The sequence below is a fragment of the Cannabis sativa genome, chromosome X, assembly GCF_029168945.1.
Source record: "Cannabis sativa cultivar Pink pepper isolate KNU-18-1 chromosome X, ASM2916894v1, whole genome shotgun sequence".
Lineage (NCBI taxonomy): Eukaryota > Viridiplantae > Streptophyta > Magnoliopsida > Rosales > Cannabaceae > Cannabis > Cannabis sativa.
Window position 1 is genome coordinate 44,818,766 of NC_083610.1, and position 22,581 is coordinate 44,841,346.

At 30.5% G+C, this 22,581-nt stretch overlaps 1 protein-coding gene across 1 annotated transcript; it reads right to left on the reverse strand.

Moving 5' to 3' along the window:
- Window positions 1-5,099: 5,099 nt before the first annotated feature.
- On the reverse strand, window positions 5,100-9,608 carry LOC115708415 (protein LIKE COV 2). Its single transcript, XM_030636612.2, has 7 exons — window positions 9,368-9,608; window positions 8,756-8,808; window positions 8,551-8,660; window positions 7,884-8,051; window positions 7,404-7,501; window positions 6,776-6,902; window positions 5,100-5,446 (listed from the first exon to the last, which is right to left on the reverse strand). Exons 1-7 carry the CDS (start codon window positions 9,467-9,469, stop codon window positions 5,340-5,342), a joined length of 765 nt encoding a protein of 254 aa, XP_030492472.1. The 5' UTR covers window positions 9,470-9,608; the 3' UTR covers window positions 5,100-5,339.
- Window positions 9,609-22,581: the final 12,973 nt, after the last annotated feature.

Consider the following 22,581-nt stretch of genomic DNA (forward strand, 5'->3'; position numbering starts at 1 on the left):
ACTTTCCTTTTTTAGATTTAATTAATTATAATTAACTATTTTCTTAAAATAATTAATTAAATAGACATTCCTTTTTTAGAATTATTTAATTATAATTTACTATTTTCTTAAAATAATTAATTAAATATTTAACAAGACATCTTTTAGTAATTAATATTTATATTTAAATCCTTACTTGAATTATTTTAATAATTAAGCCATTTAATTATAATATTTACAAAAAAATTTATTTTTTTTACAAAAATTAAACTTCTTTTGACACAAATTAAAATTCTCTTCTTATAATAAATTTTCAAATAATTAATTATTTTTAAATAATATTTAATTATTTTGTTACAATTATATGAACTAAGTATGAGGCCTCAAGCTAATCAATCGATAACAAGTGCAGTCATTTTTTTTAAAAAAATCCTTCAACTTATTTCATTTTTTACTTTTTAAATATCTAAATAAAAAAAATTAAATAATTATGCGTAATAATTTAAAATTAAGATTACAAGTATAATAAAATTTAAATTATGAAATTATATGTGTATAATTTTAAATTATAAAAAACTTTGCTATAAAATTTTAAATAATTTAAGTATAAAAAAATAAATTGCTAAAAGATCCTTATATAGTAATAAATTGCAAAAAATTAATTAATAATTATAATTAATTTAATTTTAAAATATAATTAATCTTAATTAAAGTTTTATAAGGAAATAAATGATTAGATTACTTTCAGGTTACAAGTTAACTTTTATTTATTTTTATTTAATTTCCAAATTAATCACAACCATTAAATAGTAATCCAATGGCTTAAAAAAAATGTAACCATGATGGTTACAATAAAAATGTAACTATTGAAACCTCTTACATAAATATATATATATATATATATATATTTCTATAAAGACCTCTATAAATTTATCTTTTTTTAAATACTTTATTCCTTATTATAACCTCTAAGAATACTTATAAATTAATATATTGTATAAGAAATAATATATAGACTATTTAGGATTTTTGTCTTTTGAACTTTGACATGTACCAAATCATATGCTCCATGAACTTTCTAGGTCGTTAAAAATTTTTCCTGAATTATTAAAATTGTTAGATTTAAGGACTTCTATTTAACTTCATTCAATTTTGGTAATGTGTCGATTGTCCTTATACTAAATTGTGCCCCCGAACTTTGATATCTACTAAATCATGCCCTAGAATTTTAGCATGTAATAAATTGTGTCCCCTAAATTTTTATCTACATCAGATTTTTTTTGCGGAGAATTTTTAACGACCTAAAAAGTTCAGGGTCATGATTTAGTACATGTCAAATTTAGGGGGCAAAAATTTAAATTAACCTAATATATAATTATTTATAAAATTTCAAAAGTAAGAAAAAAAAAATAATAAAGATTATAATGAATTGATAATAAAAAAATTAACTGAATAGTTATTGATGATATATTAATGTGTTTCACTTATTGTTTATTATTGAATTTTCATTAATATTATCAGTAAAATATTTAAATAGTCGCTCGCGAAGCGCGACATGTTTCCTAGTTTAATATAAAAGTAATCTACTTTTTAAATTAAAACTAAGAATAATTAGAATTTAATACAATGAAAAAAATTAAATTTAACATTTTAATTATACTTTATTTCAAAAATAAAAGAAAATAATAACTTGACTAATTGACTTTGATTAATAATTGTTTATATATATATATATATATATATATATATATACTAGTTAGATATTACGTGCGAGGCACGTATACTTAGTTTTATGTTAGGTGTTTTCTACTTTATTTAAAAACAATACAATAAATAATTAAAAAAAGATATATTATTAATTATTATTTGAAATTATTTTTAGGTATATTAAATAATGGTATTGTAAATTGTGTGTCAGTATATTTTATAAGTAAAACATAATTGTATCTATAAATTTATGATATGTACATTGTTATTAATAATAAAAAGTACGTTAATCTTAATATATACATACTCATATAGTAGTTATCCTTGACGTGAAACTTTTGTATTTTTTTTTCGAAAGCATGGGTTCTCCCCCTTAAGCAACTCAATTAATCATATACTATCTATATAATAAATAATAAAGTTAAAAGTATTCTTACAAAATTAATTATTATTTTTTCAATTAGGGCTATTTGCCAAACCCTATAACATTTGAGGAGAGATGAACTATAATATCTGTGTAGGTACTACTCAATCTCACACCTTGTGGGAACATACCATAGGTCAGATCGTTTTGACTTACCCTTCTAGATTACAAAATTTATAATATTAGAATAAATATAACTTGAGCAGTCAGAATGTACTTTGTAAGATTTAAAAGTCGAGGTTCATCAGGATATTTTTCTGTGTGCAAAAAAATCAAATCTAGCTGAACTGCAACAGAATATTTCAAAACCACAAGGTTTAAGAAAGTGTAATAATTCAACGATTAAAAGTAAGTGCAAAGTTTAATTTTGTAAGTAATAACCTGGAGAAGATTCAAAATCTGCAAACACTTACCAAGCTCATTCAATTCCAAACAATTACCAAATATAATAAACACATAGTACACAGAAAGATATAAATAATTACCTGATTCAAATGAGTGTGATTAACAATAAAAAAAATCGTAATATATTTATTGACAAATTCTCAATATCTCAATGATCATCAAAAGTCAATTAAAAAAACAAATTAAATATATATATATATATATATATGTATATACTAGCAAAAAGCTATGTGCAACGCACATATATTAAATTTTATGCTAGTTTTTTTCTATGTTATTTGAAAGTTATACAATTAAAAATTAAAAAAAAATATATTATTAGTTATTAGGTGAGATTATTATTATGTGTATCTAAACATTATATTTTATAATGTTGTCAATTAAAAGTGAATACCGAATGCAATATATTAGTGTTTAAGAAAGGTTGATGATTTAAATATGTTCTTACGTTAATCCAAAAATAAATTAAAAATTGATGTTCCAATACTTAAAGAAACATTACTTAAATGAGTGTAAGATAAAAAGAAAATTAAAAATCAATCTCTAAATTGTTGATAATTGAAGATAGCATTTGTCTAAAAATTGTAGATAAGAAAACTAATGATAGTCATTGGTGGATTTCAATCTTCATTTGCTTCGATAGAGACAATAGTATAATTTTTGTATTTTGCACTTTTCATTCTAGCCGGGTCCGCATATATCTGGATTGTCCATTTTTTCGTTGATAAATTGAATATGAAAGTGTCGACAAAAAGTGAAAGCCATGTTCAACAAAAAGTGATAGTATTCTATAACAAAATACTATTAAATTATTTGAATTTAAATTATTTTAAAATACTATATTTTATTAAAATAAAACTCTATACGATTAAAATTTCATATTTATCTTTATTCAAAGAGAAAAAAAAAATTGATTAAAAAAAAGAAAAAAAAAATGAAAAGTTTCTATTATTATCTCTAAAGCCTTTCTAGATGTGAATAATGGTCTATTCTTCCATATTCTTCTTTATTTTTTGTACATTGTGTTTGCAACATATATGTAAATTATTACGTAACTTTAAAAAATTTTGCTCCTGGAAACTAATGCATATGCCGAGCACTTAGAATCATTTGTTAGCTGTAAACTTTGTTGGGTTTTTTTCGCCATTGATGCTTGGTTTTTTGAACTTTGATAAAAGTCACGTTTTTTATTATTATTATTACTTATATATTTTGTTATTAAGTTGTGAAGAAGAAAAAAGAGAAGTGTGGATGGGAATATTATGTGTGATCTCATAGGAATGTCCAAATTCTAATAGGAAAAAGAATACAATAAATAATTAAAGAAAACTCAATTGTAGATGTACAACAGCAAAAATCCAATCATATTTTTTTTGGATTTAATGAGATTTATTTTATTATATATAAATAAAAAGTGACTCATGAATTTCTCATAAACTATTTTATTTTTAATAATAAACCATTTTATTTTTAATATAAATAAAAAGTGATCCATGAATTTCTCATAAACCAAGAATTCTGTTATATAGGCACACTTTATATAGAATAGATATTTATTGAGATTAGACCATCAATCGTCAAAAACTGAACAATAACAGAGTAAATTCACTTGATAGATCCAATTGAAAAAAAAATCCTAGAAAACATAATTGAAGGAGAAAAGAGTGAGAATTGTGATGTGGGTCTTGAAGGAACAATACCTAGCAAATGATAACAAATTTAGAGAAGAATGATAGAGAAAAATGGTTAACGATGATTCAATTACAAAATTTGTGCATTTGTGCAATTATAAGTTAGGCCTTGTTGTTGTGGGTCTTCTTAATAAACAGAAAATTCACAACAAATCTGTTAAACACAACAAATATCAGTTCAAATATTAATGAGATTTGTTTTATTTTTATTTTATTATATATAAATAATATTTTATTATTTTATTAAATATAAATAAAAAATCACACACGAATTTCTCATAAATTAAAAATTCAGTTATATAGGCATACATAGAATAAATATATATATATTTATATTATTTTATTGAAAATTGTGCGCAATATACGTCTGATGTCAAAACCAATGCAAAATTTATTCAATATTGAATATGTAAAATACTTAGTTTGTGTGTATGATCTGCTTTAGTGTGAAAAATAACAGAGACAATAATATCAAATTTTTCTCTAGTGATTATCCAAAAAAGAAAAAAAGTTTAGGTATAGGAAAAATTATTATAATGTTAATAAGAATACCCTATTACACTATAAAATGGTCTAGGAGCTTATTAGTAATTTTTAATTGGTGTAAAAGCTTATAAATATGTAATTGTGTAGCTATTATAAGATTTTGATTGAGAAAATAAAACTTTAATTCAATTAGAGATTGACCCTGTCTCGAAGAGTGTATTTAGAGTTTGGCACTGACTCCCAATACACTCTCAATGAAAGTACTAATGATACAATATCAATTGTATCGTGATGCACTGTTCAAATTAGTACTAAACTCCAAATGCATTCTTCATTGTTCCAGAGACCCCAATTTTCTGTCCCATAAGAAAAAATGAGCTGGGAATCTATATATTTAGAATCCATGATTAACTTTTTAAAGCTCTTTCCATTACATAGAAAATTACATTATGAGAGGATGCGATTCTATTATACTGTGAGCTTTGAGGTTGACATGCATATCGATCTTATAGAACAGAATATGGATACATGAAAGTACGAGAGGCAAGGAGAGGAGAATCACTAACTACTTTGGTCTTTGATAAGCTAATAATAACATACAAGGAAAAGCTGCAGTCATCTAATGATCTCTTTGTACCGTTTTGTTTTTAGAGGGACATTATTCTGTTCAGGGGAATCCTTTCGTTTTGATGAGACATCCTTTCGATTGGAGAAATCACTTGTGGCATCGTCATACCGACTGAAACTATGATCTCTGCAAAGAGAAGTGATAGAATAGGAAAAGGGTTAGATAGTCATGTAATGATTAACAATGGAAATTGAAGATTTCAGTGTTACAGGGAAAGCAAAATAATAGTTAAGAAAGTGTTAAGTTAATAAATGTTTTAGAATATTTAAAGGCACATATTGTTTTCCATTGTAAACTGACATTTATTTCATCTATTTTGGGTATGAAATGATAAATGGAAAGGATGCAAACATAATTTAAATGACTGTTCAATCATTACAGCATAAAGCAAATCCAGGCATTAGGGACTCGCACGCATTTTGGTTTTCCATATTCGTCCTAAGGGAAATGGATTGGCCCTCGAATTATGATTTACGTGATTTAATAACTCCAATCTCTCTACAGCCCACACTGTTCCTATACCGAAACCTAAGATCTTTCGACCATAAATCAAAACATATAGGAACCTACAGAAACTTTTGATTTCACTTATCATGCTACTCAACGCTTACAAGGATCTTTAACTTCACTAAACTTCTGTGCTCAGTTAAGGTTGCACCATACTTCACTTAAAAGTGGATGTTTACAATTAACACAAATCTGAAAATATAAGCTTCCTTGGAAATCAGTGCTTTCCCAAGACCCGAGCGGCCAAACAAACCACGAACCTCCACATTTTTTATAATGGTATGTGTATATGGACTCTACTACAAAATTCCATCGGTTTAGTTCTCTAATCGTTTACTGTGGCTTTCAAAGACAAAAAACGAGTGGGAAAACTAGAGAACAGAGATTTCTCTTTTCTTGTTGCTTTTACAATATTTTCCATCTAGCTAGTCTACTTGAACTTTTCTTAAACTACTGTAAACCCTTTTCCCCAAGTTTAATTAATAGACCTTGTGATAAAACCAGGTGATTTCTTTCACCTTGGGCAACAAAAAATCGGGCTACAGCACTGATCCTTCATATTTCTCCAGCGTGTTAAAACAGCTTTTTCAGGCAAGTCATCCTATTTTCTTTCAAGGGGGAAAAATTTTGTAGTATAAAGACTGATGGATTAGGGAAGGTGTGACAGTACAAATACAACATATACATTCTTAACTCTAACTGCAGAAAAGCACAGAAATATAATACAAAAAGGTGTAACGATTTCACTGAAAATACCTTTGTTAAATAAAGGTTGAATATTTCATTCTATAAACAAATAAAAAAAATGGGAGCATCTAATGACATAACTTCAATGCAGGTTTCCAACATAGGAAAAAAAAACAACCAAACAACAGTATGCACCTTGGCAATGAATATAAAATATACAATAAAGATATGAGAAAAATGTTGTCAGAATAGAAAACAAACCTATTCCTTCCCGGATAGATAAATTTGGACGTATAATTTCATCAGAATTCACTAGAAAAATATCGCCAATATAGAGATGATTTGTTGGGACATAAACACTGCATAACTCCTCATCTCCATCATCTTTCTGAAATCAAACCCAAATTATCAGATTTGAGAAAAACATAATCCTATGTACTAACATAAGGAAAAAATCAGTGCAGATATTCGCTATGGCTAATGTCCTAGTCCATTTGTATACTAAAAGGAGAAAAAGAAAAAACAGATGGATACAGTATCAGATGTTGGAATCATTAGTTTAACTTATAAAATACAAGTTACAACCATTCTTTTTTACCAGCTCTGTAACAAAATATAGTACAAATTTTGTACAAGTATAATCAGCAATCCTATTCTAGTCCTGAGTATTTCTACCATTTTTCCCCTTAACCAATATCTTATCATTTTACCAGAAAAAATAGACATAATAAAATAGCCATTGACAGAATTAACTTATAGATTTGTTTGAAAAACAAAATTTCTGCTCTCTTCTCATCATTATGCATATCAACGATTTTTAACTCCTTATCAAGGGGCAATTGGATACAATGATTAGGCAGGTAACAAATAAAGAGACGTGCCGAAGTACCTGGAGGATCACTGTTGACGTGATAAAGCCAATTGCATATTCCCCAAGCCTGGGATGACGAATAATTGCAACCTCTTTAAATGCCGTGGTATTTTGATCTGTTTTTCAGAGGAAAAAAAGGGTTATACCTTGCAATATGAATAGCACATAGATAAGTGGAAAATGAATAATGGACGATTCAACGTAACTTTAAGTATTCAGCAAGGTAAAACTCAACATTAATAGGATTAAGAAGTCACATGGAACAGTGCGTCAGATATTGACTTGGGGAGACAGTAGCTCCGCCGAGTATATATATACATATATTAGAAAGAAAAAAAGACAAATTCTTGTGCAATTCACAAGTAATCTGCCAACCAAAATACTTAGCAAATGATGACAAGACATATGAACTCTATAGGGATGTTTCAACAACTATATTAGGAGAAATAATATAAGATCAAAATGATTCTGGGGGTTCAGAGGAAAAAAAAATAGTACCAGGGGAAATTGCAGCACTAATTTGTTTGGATGCTGAGTAAATATGCTTCATAAAGGGCATTCTTTTAATAAACCATTCTCCTACCCAAAAAACTGTGGCACCCATCCATGATGATGCAAATATACCAATCAGGAAAATGAAAAATAGAGACGTAAGAAATCCAAGGCCTGCAAAAGAAGAAACAATTGGATGATGTCATACACAAGAATATATTTGTCAACAGATCAAGCGAATAGCTATATAAAGAAATAGAACTATTTTTTTCAGCAAATCCATATGAGTTCGCCAGAAGCTGGAAGACACAACTAGATCAGAACCATAGTCATTAACAAGAGCAACCTTAGTGTAACAGCGTAGATGATGATGGTGAGGACAATGATATATACATATTATCTCCAGTTAGAGGGATGTTTTCACATCTATGTTGCGAGAAATAAATTAGTTTGAAATGAGTCTACAATTCAATAAAAGTAAGAGTAGTACCAAGGTAACTTTAAGTTATTACTTGTTTGTTGAAACTACTCAGTATTCTTGGCTTCTTGCCAAGCAAATTACTTGTAGTATCAGATATAAAATTAGTTCAAGATTTCAAAACACTGATGTCAACTTTAAGTTCTCTACTGGTAATTTAGAAAACTATTAACGTTATGTACATAGGAGTCTCACCAAATATTTCAACCCCAAGCCTGGCATAAATTGGACTGAAGAAGCCATCCACAAACTGAATAAACCACCAAGTGATGAAGAAAGTAACAGCAACAGGAAAAAGAACCACACTGCAATTTCACACACCAACTCTAATTTCGTTAAGATAATAAATCCAAAATATGGTAGTACAAGAAACAATCAACACAGGTCCAAACTATATTACCATCCAGTCATGAACTTCTCTGAGACCCAACTCTGAAGAACAGCATAACAAGCCTACCACAAAGCAAGAGTAAATTTTCAATTGGCATGCTTAGGCACATATCAATTAAAAATAGTTTTAATTGGCATTGGCATTGCCAAAAATTGTATCATACAAGCAATCTTACAAGGTTGTTAAGTTAGTTGTAATGCAGAATAGAGATTAATTCAGTTCTGATAAGCACCCTCGAACAACTAATTTGCCCTAAAATTTACCATATCATAATCAATAAATAATTTGGTTAAATCTTAAACTGATACAAAATATCTTCAGCATATCATCAAATTAAGCAGGTTTAAATTAAAATGAAGTCCAATTTAGAAACACAATTCACACAATACTGTTCTTACACATAGACATTGCCTAGATTTTGATCACACTCAGTTTCTAAGATTTAGACCCAAATTGTATAAAGCATAGCATACAACACATCTTACGAAGAACTACTGAGAAATCATATTGAAAGAATTGCATTTTCAAATTTCAACAATGAAGTGTATATATTGCGATTAAGAGAGAGAGAGATCCGTGAATAATGTGAAATCGAAAGAAAAGAACAAAATGATGACAAACCTTACGAGTTGAGGAGCTAGGTGAGGTTGGGGGAGCCTTGGACTCATCTTCGGAGTCAGTTTGACTGAGCGGAATAGAAGTTGACTCCTTAGATTCAGCCATTTTTGCTTCCCAAGTCTTCTGGTAGAGAGAGAGACTCTTCTTCTTCTTCTCTACCGAAATGGCTTTCTTCTGATTTTGGGTTGAATTTCTTTTTTAATTTATTTAATAATAATAATAATAAAATTACAGAGTAAGATTGAAGCAAAGGAATACAAGTACCAAGTTTAATAACTTCCTCTAAAATTAAGGGTATTTTAGTAATTTCAACTGTAGATATATTATTATTGGAGTTTATTTTTTTTCATGAAAATTATTATTAGATTTATTAGAGTTGAAACTTAGCTATCACGCCTGATCGGAATCCCATCTTTAGAATTTGTTATCATAATTTCTTGGTTGGTCCAACAATATGTAATTTAAATTTAATATATATTTATAGGTTTATCAAAAATATATGAATGAAAGTAAAATTTATCAAAAATATACATGTTATTGGATGAATTTTTCATTTTAAATAAAGTATACAGTTACGTATTTAATCGACACTCAACACGTGTATCTAGTTTCTAATAGAAAAGAATGATATGTCAAGGATATAAACTCTTGCAGAGTATTCTTACATAATAGAAACATACTAAAATGTGTGAGTATGACAGAGCCTAGTTGCACACTATACCACACATAGTAAAAGCACTATATAGAAAAAAGTTAGCACAGTAGTGAAGTGACATATATCAATTACATGTGATGATCTAGTGTTTCTCATCCGCGCCTTATATAAAGATTGTGTCTTTATAGCAGTTGGTTTGAATGACTAATGTACGTGATAACTCATTATGAACATGCAAGTTTTATATTGTCAATACATGAATAATTGATGGGCGATCAATACAACCACAAGCATTCCATCTTATAATATCTTCATGGGTTTACACACCTAAAACCCCAAAAGGGTCATACGTTCTCGAAAGGTATGAAGACCCAATATGCAAATAACTCGAGTGAATTTGCAAGTTCAAAAGGTTACAACAATATGAACAGTTGATATGCGATTATATAATCGCACCCATATTCGAATATTAAATAATTATAGTCAAATGTCAATTAAGTGTAACTAATAATGTAATGGTCCTGTCTGATCAGTTATGTAATTAAATGATCACTTACTTTTCATATAAATAAGTGATTTTATATGAATAAGACGAATCACAATTTATCTTCTATAGTCGACTAGCGGACCAAGCTTGGGTTGAACCAATATAATCTCTTTGTATCTTTTATATTCTTATTGTTTATATTTTAACTCACTATTTTATATCGGGTATTCGTTACTGTTGATGAGTACTCGCAGTTCTCCTTGTGAGTGTTCTTGCGTAGTTTGAATACTCACAGTTTTTGGTATTGTCTATTTTGCTTTGACAACATTTGGCACTAAAAGAAGATTATTTCCAATAACATTTTTTGTAATTTTAGAAACTGAATTGCTCCATGCCATTCCAGTAAAGAACGTAGAAAGACCAACAATAGACCACGACAATAAGACTATCTAGATGACCCCAATTCTCACATTCCTTAAAATTGGTGAACTACCAAACAATAAAGCAGAAGCAAAGAGATTGTGATACAAAGCAACCCAATATGTCATTTATGAAGACAAGTTCTATTGTAGAAGTTTTAACCAACCACTTCTATAATGTGTCAATGGCAATGAGTGCGACTACATCCTTCGAGAGGTGCATGGAGGTATATGTGGCAACCATACTGGTGGACATTCACCAAGGTTGGTCCTGGGAATATATGGGCCTAAGGCTATTTAAATTTTAAGGCCCTCACTTTTAGAAATATACATAAAAAAAATTATTGAAAAATATCACGAAATTCGAACTCATACCATTGTGTAGTGTGTTATACACCCCAACTAACCAAATTATGAATATTTGTTATTTACAATACACTTAATTTTACTTAAAATAAAAGTTTAATGAGACCTTTTGTTTTTTATTTTGGGCCCCCAGAAAATGTGGGCCCTAAGCACAGGCTTAGCCCACCTATGTCTAGGTTTGACCCTTACATTCACTCGCGCTGAAACTTATGTGACAAGGTTATTACTAGCCCACGATTCGTGCCGACACAATTAATTTTGCAAAATGATGCAACAAGTGTCAACGCATAACGACCTATGTGCATAGTCCCCACAGTATTTTAAACTCGATTACCACTCCATGACTATTTGTAGTTTGGAGGATTGACTTAATTGGTGAGTTACCGAAGGGTGAGGGAGGATTGAAGTATATCATCATTGCAGTCGATTACTTCACAAAATGGGTCGAAGTTGAACCCCTCGCCACAATCATCGTTGTCAAACTCCATGAATTTTTATATCGAGCCATTATTTGTAGGTTTGGAATTCCTTATAAATTGATTTCTGATAATGGTAAACAATTTGACTATAAGGAAATGCGCTCTTTATGAGATGGTCTATGAATTCAAAAGGCTTTCTCTACTATCGCATATCCTTAAACAAATGACCAAACTGAAGCGGTTAACAAAATTATTAAGCCCACAATCAAAGAAAAACTCAAAGAGTGCAAAGGAATATGGCTAGATGATTTATCACAGGTTTTATGGGCCAATAGTACCACTCCCTGATCTACCACATGAGAATCCCCTTTCTACTATCTTATGGGTGTGAGACCATAATCCTAGTCGAAGTCGATGCTAGATATATTCGTCATGATTTTTTCAACATAGAAGATAATCAACATGGGAAACGGTTATGCCTCGACCTGATTGAAGAGAAACACGATCGAGCACAACTCAAAAATGTTGCATATTAGCAACGTACTGCTCGATATTAAAACTCCAAAGTCGGGGAGAGAAGACTGCGAGTAGGTGACCTAGTTATCCACAAAGTGATGCCTAATACCCGCAGTCCCACTCATGATTTTTTTGGCGACAATTAAGAAGGTCCTTACCAAATTTTTGAGGTAATAAGCACATCTACATATCTCTTATTCGACCTTAGTGACTCGGTCTACGGCAGGGCTTGGAATGTCGAGCATTTAAAATTTTACTTTGAGTAGTACTCGTATGCTCTTAAACTTAGTCAATTTCAATTTTTAATTCCAAAGCACATTGTATCTAGCATACCAATTGTAATAAATCGTTGTTGCAATCGTACTGAAAAAGATCCTTGGTTTACCTCTTGTAACTTTGCTATATTCTGAATGTTGATACCAACCCAACTACAAACTTTCTGCAATACTTTGCTGCTGTAATAGATTTGGTGAGATGATATTAAAAATTCCCTAAATGTTGATATTATTAGATTTAAAGATTTTCGTCCAATTTTGTTTAATTTTCTTAATAAACGCTTAAAATTGATAGAAGTTTGGAGAACACAGTTTGGTATGTAAAAGTTTGATGGACATAAATCTTTGTTAAGAGTGCTACTGTTTATCGCACATTTCTTTCTTAATTTTCTCACATATTTTAAAATTGTTGCATATCTTCTTACTTGGTTATTTTATAAATTTTTTGATTTCGATTAGAACACCAAGTGATTCTAATAATGCTTCAATCGGTTAATGAAGTTTGTTGTTTTAAGAATTTGTCAAACCTTCAAAGTTTGAAATGCATTAATTTCAAACAAAATTGCATCAAAACACAATATAAATACACACAATTTTATACTTAGAAAATATTTCAGCCAAGTAAGATTTGTTCCCATACAAAACTAGATAATTGTCTCAAAATGCAATTATAATATAAACTAGTCTTAAAAGAAGTAAAAATAATCTAATTATTACAACTTATGAGTACTACCATACCGCTAAAAGCTGGATAAGGCTGCGACTAGACAAAATGAAGCTTTCACCCAAGAAGTGTCTGCAAGTTCAAGAAGTTGCAATATTGTTGTTAGCAATGTTCTCACCAACGTTCTCCTCGACAACCTTAGCAGCAGCAGAATCCACGCCTTCATTAAATGGGTCTTGACCACTCCTTAAGTCACTGTAGGAGACATGTTGCAATAAGCATCGACAATGTCCACAACTTTCAAACCAATAAGCAAGAAGTCAAAAGTAAGAAACTTTGACAACTTTTTCATATGATTGATTCTTCTCCTCCTCCATTTGAGCCTCGAGGATTTGATTCTGCTTGGTTAAAGTTTCGATAATCTTGTTACTTCTCTCCTTCTCAGTCTCTGCAGCCTTCACTGCATCTGTCATTGCCTTTTCCTTGTCAACCAATGACAACTTCCATTGCTTCACTTGTTCCTACAACACAACGATTTGCTTCTTGAACAACTCATTATTTTTCAGCATTTACTGCATGTCTATGAATGAGCGAGCATACTTAGTCAACCCATTGATCATGTGCTAAGAGCAACGACTCCATGTACTCAAATTCTTAATATTCAAGTAGTCAAATCTATTACAAACATTGTGAATTATAGCTTTAAAAGTAATTTGAACAATTGGCAATTTTTAATTCCAAAGCACATTGTATCTAGTATACCAATTGTATAAATCGTGGCTGCAATGGTACTAAAAAAGATCCTTGGTTTACCTCTTGTAACTTTGCTATATTCTGAATGTTGATACCCACCCAACTACAAACTTTCTCCAACACTTTGCTGCTGTAATAGCAGCCAAAACACAGACGAGGATGGTCCTCCAAATCATTCCCACACATCAAACAATTTGGTGAGATGATATTAAAAATTCTCTTAAATTATTGATATTATTAGATTTAAGGATTTTCGTCCAATTTTGTTTAATTTTTTTAATAAACGCTTAAAATTGACAGAAGTTTGGAGAACACAGTTTGGTATGTAAAAGTTTGATGGACATAATTTAATACATGGACAATCACTACTTTAATAATTAAATTGGACAGAATTAGACAAAAATTCTTAAATTGAACAAAAAGAATAGTTAGAAAGAATTTTTAATAAATTGAAAAATTTGTGGTTACCACTTGATAATGAATAAAATTGAAGTTTTGTTGAATATAGTCTAAGAATGGAGAAAAATATGAAACCAAACACAACATAGGAAATGTAAATCTAATTATGTGCAATAAATCTTGAATTATTTTACAACACTACCAAACATACAATGTTTTATGAAAGTAAAAACTTTTTCCTTTTCTCTTTCTTTTTATAATATATATGAAAACCTTAGAAGAAATAGGAAAATTTACATGATATACTAACTTTTGTCATTTTTTTACAAAAATATTGTCAGGTAGTATTTTTTACTTTTTTACTGTGTTTTTTTATAAGTTTCATACTGCAGTATAATGTCTTAAGTTTTCACTGGTGTTCTACTGGTGTTCTACTATTCTTTTGAGTTGTTTTGCTTTGTGTTTTACTGGTGTTTTATAAAAACACAGTATTTTTGAAAAGATTTCCGTGTGACAGTATTTTTGTAAAAATTAACCCAAATTCCAATATTTTTGTAAGTTTCCAAAGAAATATAATAAAGCTTAGTTTGGGCCTGGCTAGCCTTTTACGATTAAGACCCAATCGAAGCCCATAACTGGATAGTCAAACTATTTCTAAGGACTTTAGTAGGGAGAAAGGATTGAGTGAGATAGATGACACAAAGGGAAAAATTATTTGAATTTTAGACTGAATTCATGTGTCTAATTTAAATTTACAGCGCGTGGTAATATTTTAATCATAAAAATGAAAGTAAGACTTGTATTTTAAAAAAAATGAAAATATCTTCTTTAACTACTTTTATTTTTTAATTTTAAAAGTAGAAAGTAAAAGTGTGTTTTGTAACTTTTATTTTTATTTTTATTTTTTGATTTTATTTAAGTTAGGTTTGAGTTTGGGGCTGGGGCTGGGGCCGTGGTCCGAGTCTGAAACTGGGACTGGGGCCGGAATCCGAGTCCCAATATTCAAGTTGGGGTTGGAGTTCAAAATATTAATTAAGAAAAAAAAATTGTTAAAGCGATTTTTTTGTTTTTAAAATTTGATTCTCAATTAAAAAAATTGAAAAAGTGGAAACAATTTTATAGAATATATTTTTGAAAAAATTTTCACTTTTCTAATTAAAAAAACATAAAATTAATTAAAAAAGTATTACTAAATACAACCTATAAACTTAAACATATGTTACTTTTAGTTAAAATTTATTATCAAAAAATACAAATGGATAATTTGATTTTTTTTAGGAAGAAATTTTATCCACTAGTTAACAACCGTTACAACTTTGAGGTGAAGCAATGCTCTAAAATCCGAAAGCCCGGCCTCGACAACCACTTGCCGTAACCCGAAACCTCATGAGGAACATGTAAAGAGGGAGTGTTGATCGGCCGAAGCAACACCACTCTAGAGCCCTCAGAGACGACGACATTGGTCCGAGCAAGAAAACCAAGCACATAGAACTATGATATTATGGTGTTTTTCAAAATGTGATAAAATACAATAGTTTTCTTAAGTACAAATCTCACAAGTCACCAACAATTACTAGTTTATTTAATTTGATATATACAGAGTGTTTCAAAGAGTTACTTAATTAGGCACTCACAATGAATTATGTAAAGTACACATTCCTTCAAAATACATGGATTGTGCTTGCTATATACAATTTACCTGAAAAATAACATAATTGACCAAAGTTCATAGAGAAAAATAGAAAGAAAATAAATAGTGACTAACATGTTCTCAGTAACTTATTACATGTTTAATGTAAACGTCACCAAAATTTTAAGGTTCTAAGAAATAATAACTACAATGATTTGATCAAATGCATATAAAAGTATCACTATTTAGTTCTCATTCTAATATCCATACTTTGTGTATAAAACAAAGGCAAATTTATACGAAGTATAAGTACTATTTTAGATAATTTATTTACAATTCTAGGTTTAAATATTTTTTATTATATTTTTACAGCGTTTTATAAAAACAACAAAATTACTATATAAAAGTAACATGAAAATAATATGTAAAACAACATTAAAACAACATACAATTATGTGCAAAAAACCAACAACAAAATAATAAGAGTACAATATAAAAATAACATGAAAACATCAAAAGATTACATTTTTTGTAAATAAAATTTTAAAAACAATCAAACTATTTAAAATTATGTACAACTATGGTATTGTATTTTTTTTTTTTTTGTTATTTTTATATATTTTTGAAATAAATCTTAAAATAAATAAGGGTAAATTGTGGCATAAATATAATGTTTTAGATTTTATACACTCAAATACTTTATTTTTATTTTTAGAGGTAAAAATACCAAATGTTACAATTCTCTTACAGCCGTTACTACCATTAACTCATAAATATGGACACGTGGAGGGTCAAGATGCATTACATTTATTTATTTTTTTATTTTAAAATTTAATATTCTTAATATCAAAAACTAAATGTTACTTGTCAAAAAAAAACTAGTTCTCATAATAATTTTCACATGATATTGACACTTCAATTCGATAACTATGTTTTATATACTGTACTGGTTCGCTCAACTATAGTAATTTAGTATTGTATCTCTTTTATTATTATTATTTTTTTAAAGTATTTAATTTTTAATATTAAGAATATTAAGTTTTAAAATAAAATAATTTAATGTAATGTATTTATTGTGAGTGAAAGAAAATTTTTTATAGTGTGTATCATGAAAAAGAGTAGCAAGATCAATATTGTAATAAAGTAAAACGAACGAAACACCATACTATCTAAAATAGAAAGAACACAACATCACCCACAGAAGTGATACACACTTCCTACACAAGGGACAATATTGTAATAAACAAAAATAAAATTAAAACTTAAAAGAAAATAACAACCACTACAACATCAACTACTCTCATATAAGTACACTCGAACTTCCAATTCCAACAACAAGCAAAAACCACAAGACCTACAAGACCTTCTCGAATTCATAGAAGATGAGGCCCACCCAGCGCACCCTAGATTTGGCATCAAGCGCATCCTCTTCCTCCAACAAAGTTTTCGAAAAACCAAAACACAACCATTTACCTCTTCATTTAAAAATTGAAGGAAGAGCCGATTGAGAGCCATACCAAGAGGTAGCTAGGTGCCTCACTAGTCTCGAGAAACATCGATTGCACACGAAAAAGGATACGAACACACCATCCCCTCTCGGTCAAAATGGGAACGGGCCATCCTAATTGAGAGAAGAAACAAATATCAAAAAAGATCGTGAAGTTGCGGCTAAGGTTTGTGCAACTGCGCACATTTATTATAGTTATTATTAGAGAAATTTGCGGCAAAATTCTTTTATGTTTTAATTTTTATACACTTAACTCTTTTATATTTTTCTTTGGTAGCAAAATCCCCTTAAGTTTACTTTTATTTGTAAATTTAAGGTTTCAGTTAGATATTACTGTTAAATACCAACTGAATTACTACTGTATCGACTTTAAAGTTTTACTATTACATATACACAAGTGTATACAGTGGTCATCTTGTTAATATTTAACGGTAATATTTAACTGGCGTGTCAAATTTGTAAAAAAAAAAAAATATAAAGGGGTTTTGCTAAAAAAATAAAATAAAGAGATTAAGTATAAAAATTAAAACATAAGATAATTCCACCGCAAATTACTCTTATTATTATATATTTGCATGAAAAGAACTTTATTTACTTCTAGATGATATAATTCACCCACCACCATTAAAAACTAGCTTATGTACAATTTCTACTATTTAGTCAAGTCTTTTGCTTTAGTGACAAGCTTTTGTTTACTTTGAATAGAATTATTGTTATATAGGGTCATATACTATACATATCCATTTTTTATAGGTATATATGTGACATATCTTTATATATTAAAAGTGTCTATCTAACGGCATTTCTTGGTTTAACAGAATATACTTAAAAATAAAAGAATATTCTGTTAAATTTAACGATTACGTTTTATCTCCCGTTAACAAATAAACCCAATAATTAAACCCAAAAAATTAAACAATCTTTTAAATATTAATAATCTCTTTTTAAATTAAAAAAATCATCTTGTCCACATCTCTCTCTAACAAACCTGGAGAATATTAATAATTTTTTTATTTATTTTTTAAAAAAGAAAAATATAGATAAAATGTTTAGAAAAGATAATATAAATATGAGACTGTATATGAGTTGCCCCTTCTGTAATTACTTAGAAAAGATAAAATGTATAGATAAATATATATATATATGTGAGACTGTATAACATATATTATTATAACACAACTGTGTTTTACTTACTAAATATACTGACACATATTTTATTTTTATAAAACAAATCATTCAAATAATTATACTATTTTAATTATTAATTAAAATAAAAAACTAAAATATTAAATAAAACTAAAACTACGTGGCTTGGCACGTAACAATCACCTAGTATACATATATATGTATATATTTATTACATTTATACGTGACATATATACATATATGTATATATTTATTACATTATTGGATGTAGTCCCTTTGTAGTACCGATCTTTGCAATGGCATATACTAGCTATTGGGTAAATATTATTTTGAGCCTTGTATTTTACAAAAATTATAAATTAGACTTTCTATTTTGTTAAATGATAAAATAGACCCTATATTTTCTAAAATTGTACAAATAAGACCCTGAACTAATTTTTTGTCAAAATAAAACTTAATAATAATCCGATCTAGAAATGTTATGATAAAACAGGTTACATTTTTTATTATCTGTTCGTATTAGAAATTGTCTTAAAGTTGATTATATTAAAAAAAAATAAAATTATTAAAAATTAAACTTAGGGTCTTATTTATACCATTTTGGAAAATATAAGGTCCATTTTGTCATTTGACAAAACAGAGAGTCCAATTGGTAATTTTTACAAAATACAAGGTCCAAAATAGTATTTACCCTTAATTATCTGTAAAATTTTATATATATATATTTTTTTTTTGAAAAGAAGACGTTGATTGAAAAATATATAATTAGACCTCACGGTCATTGCACAAGATAGTGCTAGGTATAGCAGAGGGTTCTACAATACCTGAGATATTCTAAGCATAAGCCCATCTAGCGACATTATGGGCCGCAAAGTTACAACTTCTAGAAATAAAAGAAAAATTACAAGATAAAAACTTCTTAGAGAGATGATTACAAGTAGACAAATAGTTAACAATCTTCCAATTGGATTGGACACCTTTAATAGCATTTATAACCACTTCTGAATCACTCTCAACAAGGATAAAATCATGCTTCCTGAAAGTAGCAGTTTCCAAAGCAAGCTGACACGCCGGTGCCTCGCCAATCAAAGGATCTGTGAAGTTGAGGAAGTTGGCCGCACCCCACAAAACCGTCCCCAAATGATCTCTAGCCAAAGCCACTATGCACATGGACTCACCACCAACCTTCACATCACAGTTAATTTTGATCTAGTCTTCAGGAGGGGTCGACCAACCATGAGGAAACACCTCTATTGTCGGGGAAAGCAAGCAGGCAGCATAATCTGTAAAACAATTAGAGATACAGTCAATAGCAGTTTTAATGTTACACGGAGAATAGTTATGAACTTTCTCATTTCAGGTTGCATAAAGAAACAGCTTGTACGTATCTACCCCTTTCATCTTCAGGTTCCAAATAAATGTTACCCAATCCCAGACCCTGCCCCCAGAGTCGGGGACCGGAAAGATTCCCCACGGGGAAGATCTCCACAAATGGTACGCAAAATCATAATGAAGGAACAAGTGCTCCATAGATTCCTCATCTGCCCCACAAAGGGGACACGATAGCTCGTCTATGTTGATTCTTTTCGCAAGGAGTCCCCTAATGGGGAGGGTATTTGATAAGATGCTCCACCACATGACCTTATGCCGCTCCAGGATTTCGGAGCTCCAGAGTTTATTCCAAAGTCCTGCTGCAACGACATAGTCAGGAGCTCTTCCCAAAGCCTGAACCAGGTGAGCCGATTTAGTTGAGAAGATCCCATTTTGCTCCTTAGTCCATACCCACCTGTCTCCTCCTACTCCACCAGGTTTACCTCCTTTGATTATGTCGCGCACCGTTCCCGAATCAAAATGAGTCTGGAGTTTCGGAATATCCCACTCCCCATCCTCCGTAATCAGCTCAGCGACCTTTAGTCACACTTCCAGAGGACGAACCACTAGGTTTGGCGTAAAAATTCTTGCTATGCAACACCCAAGGTTCTGACCAGACATTAGTATCTTTCCCGTCAGTGATTAGTTTGAACGCTCCTTTCAGCAATAAGTCTTTGGATTTCACCACATTTTTCTAGATCCAAGAATCGGATCCCTTATAGGATCCCTCAATGAACGGTTTTCCTTTAAGATATTTGGCCTTCAACACTCCACAGCAAAGCGATTGCTTGTCATTCAGGAGATCCCAACCCCACTTTGCTAGGAGTGCCTGGTTCATCTCCAAAGTTTTACGGAAACCCAGGCCTCCTCTAGACTTCGGAAGACACAGACGGTCCCACGCCTTCAGGCAAAGACCCCGGTTACCCTGTTCGCACCCCCACCAGAAATCTCTAAACATACCATCAATTCTTGAGGCCAGCTTCTTAGAAAGCTTGGTAGTTTGCATCGTGTAAATTGGTAAGGCCATTCCTACTGATTTGATCAACGTAGCACTCCCGACCTTAGATAGGGATTTCAATTTCCATCCATGAAGCTTCGAGAAAAGGTTCACAATAATGAAATTGAAATCAGCGTTTTTCTGCCTGGATCTAAACAACGGGAGGCCTAGGTAATGATGTTTGATTCGACCATACTTATACCCAGTTCATGCATGATCCCTCTTCTCATACCTTCACTGGTGTTTTTGTTAAAGAAAATCGAGGTCTTAAGCTTATTGACACGCTGTCCTGACCACTCACAGAACTTCTCCAAACACTGCCAGAAGCCCTTGGCCTCGACAATGGTTGCCCTACCCACAAGAATGAGATCACCAGAAAAGAATAGGTGAGAGAGTCTCGGCCCATTTCTACTTAGCTTAATTCCTATTAAGTTACTCGAATCCAAGGCTCTCTCCAGCAGGCGGGAGAGAATTTCTGCAGCCCAAATAAACAAATACGGAGAAAGGGGATCCCCCTGTCTTAACCCACACTCCGGCGTTAAACTGCATACTTTTCCCCCATTAAGATGCAAGTTAAAGGTTGTTGTCGAAATGCACTGGTGCACCCAGTAGCAGAACTTGTTTGGGACTTTAAAGGTGCTAAGAACATGATCAATGAAAGCCCAACTGAGTATATCATATGCATTAACCAGGTCAATTTTGATTGCGAACAAACCCTCTTTACCTTTTTTGAGCTTAGAGGAGTGAATGATCTCCTGGACCAAAACATTATTATCATTGATGCTCCTCCCCAGGACAAACACCGCCTGAGTGGGACATATCAATCTCGGGAGAATCGGTCTTATTTTGTTGGCAATAATCTTGGAGATCACCTTCTAAACCACATTGCAGAAGGAGATTGGTCTAAACTGAGTCACTTTCTTTGGATTGAGCACCTTTGGAATGAGAATTAAGATAGTCGCATTAATGCCCTTATGCATTTCACCCGTAACAAATAAGTCTTGAACAACTTCACAGAAATCCTCGCCTACCGAGGTCCAATAATGCTTATAGAACAAGGCAGACATACCATCGGGGATTTTCAAATAGGTCATTCTATTCATTGGCCGAGAGATGATCTACTAGAAGGTGGTCCAGGCGTTCCAGCAGTCCCTTAACAGTATTGGTGAAAATACTTCCCAAAAAATTGGAGAATTCCTTGCCTATGTCTCCTCAGTTACTAATCCACACCCCATCCTTGATCAATATACTCTCTACTGCATTATGTCTATTTCTAATGGTCGCCGTAGTGAAGAAAAATTTGGAGCATTTGTCTCCCTGTCTAATCCAAGATATACAGGCTCTTTGCTGGCAGTAAGTGGCCCTCTGCCTAAGTGCCTCATTGAAATAATATATATATATTTATATAATCCTATTAGGGTAAGTGAAGTGGTGCTCGCTACAAAAAAAAAAAAAAAAAAAAAGACTGTTTTGGTCACAAAAAAAAAATTATGACTAAATATCTTTTAGTCACAACAAAAAAGTTACTTGTGACTAAACATAGTATTTACAGACAAGTTGTCACTAATTTAGTTTTAGTCACAACAAGTATTGTGACTATAAATATATTTAGT

Excerpts from the sequence above, each read along its gene's own strand:
- LOC115708415 (XM_030636612.2), bottom strand. The coding sequence starts at position 9,469 with ATGGCTGAATCTAAGGAGTCAACTTCTATTCCGCTCAGTCAAACTGAC. Across the intron at positions 8,809-9,367 it reads CTAGCTCCTCAACTCGTAAG|GCTTGTTATGCTGTTCTTCA; the intron begins GTTTGTCATCAT and ends GCTTTGTGGTAG. Across the intron at positions 6,903-7,403 it reads CGTCAACAGTGATCCTCCAG|AAAGATGATGGAGATGAGGA; the intron begins GTACTTCGGCAC and ends GTTTGATTTCAG.